General features: G+C 51.8%; 1 protein-coding gene across 1 annotated transcript in view; it reads right to left on the bottom strand.

Moving 5' to 3' along the window:
• H257_07377 (hypothetical protein) overlaps positions 1 to 10,559 on the bottom strand; it is a gene marked incomplete at its 5' end in the record, with an annotated part of 12,107 nt that extends 1,548 nt beyond the window's left edge. The window contains 17 exons of the mRNA XM_009832880.1: positions 79 to 329; positions 840 to 935; positions 988 to 1,076; positions 1,433 to 1,639; positions 1,759 to 2,210; positions 2,794 to 2,885; positions 2,933 to 3,145; positions 3,647 to 3,989; positions 4,045 to 4,238; positions 4,290 to 4,372; positions 4,434 to 4,718; positions 4,773 to 7,738; positions 7,788 to 8,017; positions 8,082 to 8,707; positions 8,761 to 9,092; positions 9,139 to 9,524; positions 9,570 to 10,559. Of these exons, the coding sequence (XP_009831182.1) occupies positions 79 to 329; positions 840 to 935; positions 988 to 1,076; positions 1,433 to 1,639; positions 1,759 to 2,210; positions 2,794 to 2,885; positions 2,933 to 3,145; positions 3,647 to 3,989; positions 4,045 to 4,238; positions 4,290 to 4,372; positions 4,434 to 4,718; positions 4,773 to 7,738; positions 7,788 to 8,017; positions 8,082 to 8,707; positions 8,761 to 9,092; positions 9,139 to 9,524; positions 9,570 to 10,559 (7,835 nt within the window). The remainder of the gene's footprint in view (positions 1 to 78; positions 330 to 839; positions 936 to 987; positions 1,077 to 1,432; positions 1,640 to 1,758; positions 2,211 to 2,793; positions 2,886 to 2,932; positions 3,146 to 3,646; positions 3,990 to 4,044; positions 4,239 to 4,289; positions 4,373 to 4,433; positions 4,719 to 4,772; positions 7,739 to 7,787; positions 8,018 to 8,081; positions 8,708 to 8,760; positions 9,093 to 9,138; positions 9,525 to 9,569) is intronic.
• Positions 10,560 to 10,614: the final 55 nt, after the last annotated feature.

Genomic DNA, 10,614 nt, shown 5'->3' with positions numbered 1-10,614 from the left:
TATCACTTTAACGAACGATGTAAACAATGGTCTATCTCAGATATACATATATATATATATATTGTCGACTGGACCAACCACGTGGCGGGGTCGGGGTACTTTTCCAAAAAGTAGTGGTGAAACACAGGTGTAAAGTGCTGCTGAATGTCCAGGTACGCCGCGTACTTGTCGGTGGCTTTCTGCAGATACGATCGACATTGCACATGCTTCCACTCGTGCGGGTGATATCGCATATGGGCGTCCACGGGCTTTCCATTCAAGTACCCTCCCATGGGCATCGTGTTGTCCACCCACTCGAGCACCCCCGCGACCGTGTCGAGTGGTGTGACCTACCAATATGGTTGGTTGATTCAAAACCAGAACGAACATCCACAAGTATCAATTACACAAGACATATTGTGCTTTCGAGTGACATTTCATTGTGTTGTGGTGTGGTTTCTCGTTGGAATTTAAATCGATTTGATTGGCCACTTCAGCTGAGCTCAAAAATATTAGCCAATCAAAACCCATTTCTCAATGAAATTCAACCAATCCGATCGATTGTGGATCGGTTTGGTCGGCGCGATTCGAATGTACCCCTCCCCAAATTTGTATCAAATCGACAATATTGAGCCAATCAAATTCCACGAAACTACCGTCAACAAACATTTAAATAGTGTGAGATTTCAATCAGTAGTGTGATTGCCATCAATCACCGCAGGAGGGCAACGTTTTTAACATACAAATATCAGTACAACAAATCGATCGATGATGGATTTGGCTTATCAACCCCACAGTCATATCGACAAAATTGTATATATATATCATCTGGTAGTCGCATCCTCCACCACAATATATACCTTGTACGTTTTGATCTGGAGGTGGCGGCGGCGGGTGTTGGGGTCTTCGTCCAGAAACGAGTTGACAATGTCGAAGGCTTGTTCGATCACCAAGTCCTACAACACTCATAGGTATGATATTCCTACAATTATATGTCGGCAAAAGGACCTGTCGCGTGTCGTCGTTGCCTTTGACCAACTGCTTTCGTCGGACGCCATCGGACCCATAACAATAGATGATCTTGGGTTTGTGCACTCCTATATTTACAGCACACTTGATTAATGCAAGGCCTCCTGAATGTCCACCTCTATATATTGTCAAGTCGTCGAATCGAAACCATTGGAGTGGGGTGCTCAATATCGAATAAGCAGAATAACCAAATCGACAGACAATCGATGATCGACCAATCAAAACCCACAAGACATGAATCAACTAGCCAATCAAATCTTGGACCAATTCAACACCGAATTAGTGTGTGAGTGACTGAGAATTCGTGTGATATACTGAAAACGATCTCTTTCCATACAAAAGTTATTATATCGATCGATCGATAGATTTGGCGAATAACAGTAAAGTCCAAATTTAGGGTAAAAACGACAATTAAGCTCGCTACCTGAATCGGTGACTGTAAAGTCCTTCTCGAACGACTGCACACGGGGCACGTTCGAGTAGTCGCCGTCCGGGCGAGGCTTGATGGCTACCGTGAGCACCGCCGGCCGCGCGGGCACGGACTGGTTGCATTTGCGCAGCCTCAAGCAATTGTCAAAAGGAACCCGATCTCGTCCCACGAGGATGTTGGCCAGTGCAATCTTCTTCAGCCCTACCAAACCCAGCACGATCCATAACATTGCAAAACACAGCCCCTACGACTCTAATCGGCGTGGACGACAGTAGCGTTTGTGATCTGTTTCTCAAACACAATACCACGTACGTACGTACCTCGACGCTCGTACTCCTTGGTGTCGTGCAGCGCCAGCGTGATATATGCATCGCACAGTACTTCCATGTTCTCGACCAACGCCGCCAGCATCGGACTGGACCGCTTGACAAAGTTCAGCACGTTCCCCGCTTCTTCGGTCTTGAGCACGCCAATGTTGTCTCGGTACGCGGCCGTCCCGCGCTTGGAGCCGTTTTTCAGCGCCAGAAGCTGCACGATCGTGTGGTGGGGGTGCTCCGTCGCGAGCCTCCGCACCAGCTCTTGGACGATGTTGCTCTTGGTGGACGTTGTGCCCAACCGCGAGATCACTTGGTAAGACAGCGGAATAAACTTGTACGATGGCACGCTTTGAACGATGTCGGCCATCTCGTCGTTGACGAGGGTGTGTTGGAAATGCCGAAACCACAGCGACAGGATGCGAAACACTGGCGTCATGTCCCCGTTCGCCGCATACCTGCCACAAAAAATAGCATGAGAACACGACGATTGTGCTGTATCATAGCAAATGTACGGCATGTCCACATAAACGCCAATCGATTTATCTCACCTATATATATATATATATATATATCGTATTCAACCATAATATACCTTTTATCACTTTAACGAACGATGTAAACAATGGTCTATCTCAGATATACTTCATTGTGTCCTTGAAAAAAGGATCCCAAAAACCGCACGTTATTTTGATCCAATCAGATCGACACAATAGTTATGACAATAAATCCTCTGGCAATAAAGTATTGGGAAATAAAAAGTAGACCGGCGAGTAAATTATCATATTCAACCTCTAATTATTGTGAATTCGCTATAACCTTTTAAAATTCGCGTGGTTTGTCTAATCAATATTGAATCACGCCGGAGTTCTGATTGGTTGAATATACTTGTAGCCAATCAAATCCACTTAAAAATGGCCTAGCCAATACTAGCGTCGATGATTCGTGATTCAATGGCGGCGAGATACATTCGATTCGACGGGGTCTGGAAATTCGTATCGAATATACCACAATAACAAAATAGATCTTTAAATTGCGTACCGCAAGCTCAAGCCGTAATTTTTCAATGTACTGGTGAGAAATCGATCCACCGACGATTCCACGGCGTGGCGTTCTCGCTTGTCAAACTCGACCTGTATATACTCAAGGGTTACCCGCCTATTTTCAAAGCATGTTGTACCTGTTTTCGGAGAACGCCATGCCGGGAGTGCGCTTTCTGAGCGCTGGACGTGGCGTCAAAGAGCCGAAGCTCGGCTTCCTGGGCGTCAGCCACCTTTTTCCCGCGCTTCCACTCGTTCGACTCGACGCGCGTCTTGACTTGATTGTAAATGTCAAATGTAAAGTCTGCCAACGTCCGGTAAGCTTTCGACGCTTCGTGTCCACACTGTGTTTCCTACATATCCATGTCAAGTAAAGGGCATTTATTGTGAAATTCGAGTGTTTGGGTGGTCAATATCGAAGGAGCAGAATCACCAAATCGACAGACAATCGATATACGACCAATCAACCCAAACCCAGATCACGAATCAACTGGCCAATCAAATCCACTTTTCGACCAATGTAAAACCGAATTAGTGTGTGCCTGAAATTAGTGTGATACTGGGCGATCTTTACATTCCAAAAGTCAGTACAACGAATCGATCGATAGATTTGGCAAATAATCAGCACAAAAGTACAAATTTGGGGTATCGTTATGTTTATTCTAAACTGGAGCGGCATGGAGAATGAGTGTGTGACTCAACTATTAGTGTAAATACGATCACCACAGAGCACATTTTTACATTCAAAATTCAGTAAACAAAATCGATCGATGGATTTGATGGATTCAGCACAAAAGTCCAAATGTTGGGTAAAAGGACAATTATATATCATCCGAACAGACAACTGTACTTACCGCGCTCATGCTTTCAAAGATATGGGTGGCAGCCGACAAGTACGTCGTGTGAATCACTTCACTTCGCTCGGCTTTCATATCGGCCAGCCACTTGCCAATCGTAGAGTTGGCTTGTGCCAGAGCTAGCCCTTGGTTCTTCTCGGCTGTTAGCTGCCTGTGGACGTCCTTGGCAATTTCCAATGCGCGCGATCTTTCGTTGATGGAATAGTATAACCGCGCCTTTTCCATCAGGTATGCGATGTGGTCCGATGGTCCCAGAGGTGTCTGCTCCAGCTCACTCAATGCGTTGAAGGCAATCGCCACCCTATTGGCCTTCCGCGCTGCCTTGGCCAGCTTTAATTGCCTACATATCAACAAATATCATCATAGATGCATCCAGATGTTATACAGGGTTGTACCACGCTGGCAAATACGCCGCCCCATCCAGGATGGTCAAGCAGCACTTCTCCACTTGGAGCAAGGTGGAGTACGTGTCAAAGCTACCGTCGGCATACACGGCATGCCTTCGACTCCAATTGCCAGCCAACTCGTGAAACTGGGCGTCCACGTCCGCCACACTCGAGCCAAGAATGGACGGCTGCGACTGCTCTTCCTACACTTTTTATGTTAGAAAATATGTGACAGCGTTTTGTCACACACACACTTTAACTTTCCACACGGCCTCCAATTTCGCCACCGTTTCCAACTGCACCATGGATTTATGCAAAGTCTTGGTCATTTCAAGGCCTACATTCGTTGGTCCATCAACGTTAGCTCGACGACCAACAAAAAGGTGGAACCCACATACCCGTAAACGACACGTTTTGACGAATTAAGATGGAGGCTTTGGCTTGCACAACCAGTTGTTGGAACTGCGCGCCATCATTCGAAGCCATCGACTTGAGACAGCCGTACAGCAACCCGTCAAACTTGGCAGTCGAAGAACCCTCCGCCGTCGGAACCTTCAACGACCATTGGCTGTGCTTCCACGCCATTTGGTACTGGAATTTGCTAATTTCCGACGAGTCGTGGGTCGTCAGGTACGTCTCGAGCAAGTTTGTATACCCCAGCGCATGCAGCGTTCGAGCTAGGCCTAGCATGGGATGTATGTACATTATACTGATTTATAAAGTCGTCGCTCATATACCTTTTTGGTACCCTGCGCCTTTCTGCCTCGCGAGGACGTCGTAGAGCGGCAGACAATCCGAGTATTTGTTTTCCAGAGTGTACATGGTGAGTTGGTCTGAGAGCGAGTGGCCTACTTGGCGGACGCCGTCGATGGCGTCCAGGGCGTTGACTTGCTTGTAAGCTTGCAGCAGGATGTTGGCCACCCCTGGGGCCAACGCCTGGTCTGGCGCAATGGTGCCAAATGTGTGCTCCAAGTGCAGTTCGACATACTGCAGCGCCGAGTATGGCATATTGCAGCGCAGGGCCAGCTCAGCCACTTGCATATATGGCAACGCCCACACGGACTGACCGGATTTCATCGTCTGGAGGTGTCGCACATAGTTGATGGTTTGGACGAGAACTTGGCCGTGGTCGGGGGGCAGCGACGTTGCGTCTTGGAGTATGAGCTGTTCGAGCCTTTGCAAGTCGGGGGCATCAGTGCCAAGGATGGAGTAAATTGCCATCGGGAGCAGGAAGATGGCGAGGCGGTCGTTGACCGAGCAAACGTCGACGCACGCCCCAAGGATAGGATCCGGCGATTGCATTAACAACACACTGCAAATGTGGCAAATCCAGTGCCGAAAGGAGGGATGGTCTACAGGAGCCCATCGCGGGACAGTCGTGCGACGAGTGGGAAGTGCACGGACGACTGTGGTAGCCGCAGGAAAGAAATTCTGGAGAAAGGCCTTGGGGCCATGAGCATGACTTTTCATGTGGTTGACGGCGGAGTGGATATCGTTGAGCTGCAGCAGCGCCTTGAGCGTGTCGTGCGCTGTGTGCACGACACGGCCGTCCGAGTCGAACAGAAGCAGAAGTAAACACTCTAGTAGTTTGCCAACAAGTTCGAGCCACGGATCTTTGGCCTGCGACAGCGCGGCCAACGACGGGCGGGCAAACAGGTGCAGATACAACACGTCCAGGCGCGCCACATCATGACTGAGCAGGTCCGCCGGGAACACGGCACCCATCAGTCCAACACACGTGGCAAGTTGCACTTGCTTGGCCGAGTCGGCTTCTCGCACCGCAACTTGATATGTATTGGACAAGAGACCGTGCACGATTGTGGGGATATGGTGGTCGTCTGTGTTGGCTGCGACGATGTCTTGGAGTGACAAGAGCGTTTCCATCGTCAACGGGGTGGATTGCAGAGGCGGCCGCGTGAGTTTTCCGGCCAGCGTTTGAATCATCACGGGCTCGTCGACGTTGTGTGACCGCTGCAGCTGGTTCAGTCCTGGCGAGATCTGCGACGGAAATGGGTCGAGGGTGGCCAGGAACTTGCCGAGCTTGGGCACCCGCGCAATCGCATGGGCGATGTCTTCGACGACTTCTTGGACCTTCACGGGAAGCGCGGCATACCGCCGGACAAGGTCCCGAATCAAATGGTTCAGATTCTGGCCAAACAAGTCGGGATCGCGGGTCATCCAGAGGTCGCACACACGCTTCAACGCACCCGCGACATCAAACCGGTCGACGTGTTGCACCAGCACATGCAACACGATGCGGTGCGACAGGGCGTGGCCATTACAAGCCGATTTGGACAGCGCATCAACGGCATCGCATAGAAACTTGATTGGCTCGGATGCAAACGACTCCAGCTTGTGTTCTTTCACCCAGGCATGGACAGCCAGCACCACGTCCACGAGATTCACAGGCAGAGGACGCACCATCGACTCCAACGTGGGCCAGTGCAGAGGGTATAGCTCCGGATCGTACGCGTTCAGGTGCATCATGTACTGCAACACGACCAGCGTACTGTGTCCATCGGTGGGAATTGATGGTTCAAGCCGCCTGGCCCAGGCCAGTACGACACGCACGCTGGATTGAATTGCCGCTAAATTCGGTACGTCTGTTTGCACTTGTTCTAACGAGCGGTGGATATCCGTGTTTGCTTCGTCCAGCAACACCAACAACGTCAAAATGGAGGGTACGACCGAGCTGTCAGCCAAACGAGGCAATTGAGCACCAAACAACGCCATGGGAAACTGCCACACGTTCCTTTTCGCACGCAATTGAGGCCCAAGCTCGACGTAGTGGCACAATGTCGACCAGCACACATCTTCCAGCATGGCTAACGGCGATGGATATGCAAAGTGCTGGGCCAGGGCGACAGTGCACGCCTGGAACAGCTCTGGATCGGTGTCAAACCACAAACTGTACAGCGCCAGCACCCGACTGACGAGGATGTCGGCACTGGCAGCCGAAATAAAACACGCCAAGGCGGATACAAACCTGTGGCGGCCCTTTTCCTTGAGCAAGGCTTCGACGTCGTTGAAAATGGCCACCACGCCTTCGTCGTACTTGGCGTACGCAGACTGCAGCACGCTGATACTGGCGACTTGCACTTGGATGTCTTGGTCACACAGCGACGCCATCATAAAGCCGGAGAATTGGACAAACTGATCCACATCCATCACAAACAGTTGTTCGTAGGCCAACACGAGCGCTCGGCGCAGCTTTCGTGGCTTGCGTAGCTTGAGCAACGCGTCCAAGACCAGCCCGAGATCGTACGAGGCACTGGCGCTTTTGATTTGTTGCCGCGAAACGACCGCAGCCACGCCTTCCAACGCCTGACACACGTCCACGGGATGACTCGGCAACGCTCTGAGCAGCAAAAACACAATCGTCGACAAGCCTTCGTTCGTGAGCGGTCGCCACAACGACGGAACCAGCGCCAAGCATTCGCTGGCCGTCATGTACGTTTGCTCGACTACGAGACGAATCAACTGCGACGTGTCTTCTTGCTTGGCCGACTGGCTGCTCATGGATGCAGTTCGGCGGTGCTCAAACTGCAGCAAATGGTGGATGCGCAGGCAGCACAGCCGCGACAGATTGTGTTTCTGGCTCAAGCTGGCCCACCGACTCGTGTCAATGTCGTCGTCGTCGACGTCTGGAACGTCCGCGTTGTGTCGATTCGTGATGAACTCTTCCACGTTGGTACCGATGAATCTATAACAACAATGCTAAGCACTAGAAAAGAGCAGGCTTCGTTACATACGAAAGGATGGGGCGACAAGATGGAGGGAACTTGCCCTTGCCGTCCGAGTCGACGCTGACACTGCGACCGAGGAGCTGCAGCATGCACAGCAACTTGTGGAGCAACCTGACGGCGTTGGGCGACGCCATCCATTTCGACATGCGCGACCACACGGCCGTGAGCACGTTCTTCATGAGTACATTCGCGTCCAAGCAGTACACGTCCAGCACACCTGCAATAACAACCCCCACCTACGAGAATAATAAAAAGAATAGTTAATCAATCGACATTGCACTACAAAACCATGGTGCTTACATTCATCAACGCTTCCACGTACACGAGGTGCTGGTCGCTGGACGACGTGTCACACTTTTCAACTACATCAGTCAGTAATCGATGCATTTCGTCGAGCACGACGGCGGGGCTCCGACCGGATTGAGACTTTACGGTAGAGTACATCACGTCCGCGCGTCGGGCTGTCAAGTACGCCGCTGGCTCGAGAGTGATTTGTAGCTGCACATACGGGGGAAAGGCAATTCTCGATGCGGCAAAAGCAGAGGGGGAGTCCTTGGTGCGGCTGTGCCGGGCAAAATACCCCGCCAACGAGCTGAGGTGGGCGAGGGGGGGTACTTCGAACAAATCGGCGTCTCGCTTGGAAAACGACTTGGCGCAGTCCGGAGGCAGATCGCAGGTCACACATCCGACCCAAAACGATGATACGAGGTATGGCGTACAGTCTAGAAACGTACGGCCGTCGGCGAAGACGGATCCGATGGCGGCAACCAAGACTGGAGCGGCGTGGCCGAGTCCGTCGGGCGCAAAGATTTGGTGCGCGAGGGTGCTCATGTAGTACGTGGCGACCTCTTGTCGTGTCCACGCGTTGTCGCACATGTCCGTGTCAACTTTGGTTTGAATCAAGTAGAGCAACAGCGTCGCATACACTAGCCAGACCAACTAGTCGTGAGATGGGTCGTGTGGACATGTATGTTATTACCAGACGGAGATGCAAATGCGGGAAACGTCAAGATGGCCCCTAGATCTCGTTCGAGCGTGGCCATTGGAACGTACTCCAATGCGACGAGGGCGGACAAGAGCTGCAGCACCACGTCACACTTGGTCATGTTTCGAATCGAAAAGTCCGACACCAGCGTCTGCCACAACGCGCGCCATCGAGTTGGATCGTCGTGTGGGCGCATATACAGTGACAGAGCTAAGAGACAGTGCAGCGTTTGTTCTTTGCAGTGGCCATCCATCGTCGCATCGTTGAGGGACTGGATCAGGACGTTGGCTAGCGCTTGCAAGCTCTCCAGTTGATGGCCCACGAGCCTAACCATGTCTCATAACGGATGTAGATGAGCGAGTGTGCACATACCAGTGTCCGTGGCGGGCCAGCAGCGCTTGCACCAACATAAGCCAGTGCAAACGAGCCAAGGTCATGCCTTTCAACTGTTGCGTCGACGACATCTGCGACACTGGGAGCACCGGTGGGATCGAGTGGTCGCCGCCTTGGAGGTGGCCGACAATGGTCTCGAGGTCAGTCATGTGACGACGTCGTTTTGTGACACTGTGCTGATGGAGGAGCTCTCCGACGCCCCACTGATCCATGTAGAACACGACGTCGGCCACCACACTCAACCACAAGTAGCTCTTCTCCATCACACCCACATTGGTGGCATTGTGTGCAATGTGACGAACGATGTTGGTCAGAATTTTGTCATCCAATACGCACGACGCATGCAACTGCTTGAGTTGCCGATTCTACATCGAATATGAGAGCCATTGATTTTCATACACACACCACACCTGGACGGATGTAGGCGGTGCGGCGCTGGCATGCACGAGGCGGTAATACATGATCAAAAACTCGGCCGGTTCCTGGGAAAGCGCGAGCACTTCGTCGTTCAAGTGGCGCTGGACGTACGACATGGCTTCGTGCGACGACAGGAACGGCGTCACATGTGGACCGTACTGTTGCATGAGGAGCACCATGCAGCTCAGAACGTTCCGTGTTAGGACAGTGTCGCCAGGAATATTGGTGGCGTAGGTAGATTGAGACGTCCTGCTGCTATTCCCGTCGGAGCTAGCATGGAGGAACCACTGGTGCAAGTACTCCATCAACTCTGGCAGTTTCGGATGCAAGTCGGACTGGTAGTACGTCAGAATGTTCAGCGCGATCTTGGACGCGACCAACGCATTCTTGGCCGTGCGGTCGTTCATGAGGTAAAGGGACTTCTCCAACACCATCTTCAAGTGCGAGTCGCTCACGGCGCGACAGTACGCACGGAATTTGAACAGTTTGTCGAAAATGCGGAACGCGCTGGCTTCCGCGGCAGTGTTTTCGAGACTTGTCTTGGCAAGAATGGATCCGCAAGACGACACCAAGCTCCTCAGCGTCTTGAGACCCACGCTGTCGCGATCGAGGACTGCCGTGGAACTCGCAGGGGACGTATGTGTGTGCGCGTAGTCGAGGAGGTCGTTCATCATGGATTCGAGGTCGAGCTTGATCTCTTTCTTCGCAATAGATTTCTTCTTCACGATCGCAGAAACGTCCTCGTCCAGCACCTGCACCAGCGCCGCGATGACAAAGCTCCACGTCCCGCTCGCGTGCAGCACCTGCTGGTGCTTGAGCGACGTGATCATGCCCTTGAACGCAATCAATGCCGGTCCACGCTTCCCCTTCGGCTTGCCGATCTCGCGGCAAATGTGCTTGATGTCCGTCCAAATCTCATTGTGCGTTTGCAATGACACGGACGCATTCGACCCGCCAAAGTTGAATGCTTCGTCGTCGTCCATGATTATTGTTTCGTGTTGGGTTTCGACAAGTTCAACTCCCCAACAACCAAAATAC

The sequence above is a fragment of the Aphanomyces astaci genome (assembly GCF_000520075.1).
Source record: "Aphanomyces astaci strain APO3 unplaced genomic scaffold supercont1.15, whole genome shotgun sequence".
NCBI classification, from domain to species: Eukaryota; Oomycota; class Saprolegniomycetes; order Saprolegniales; family Verrucalvaceae; genus Aphanomyces; species Aphanomyces astaci.
This window is presented reverse-complemented; position numbering and strand designations above follow the sequence as displayed.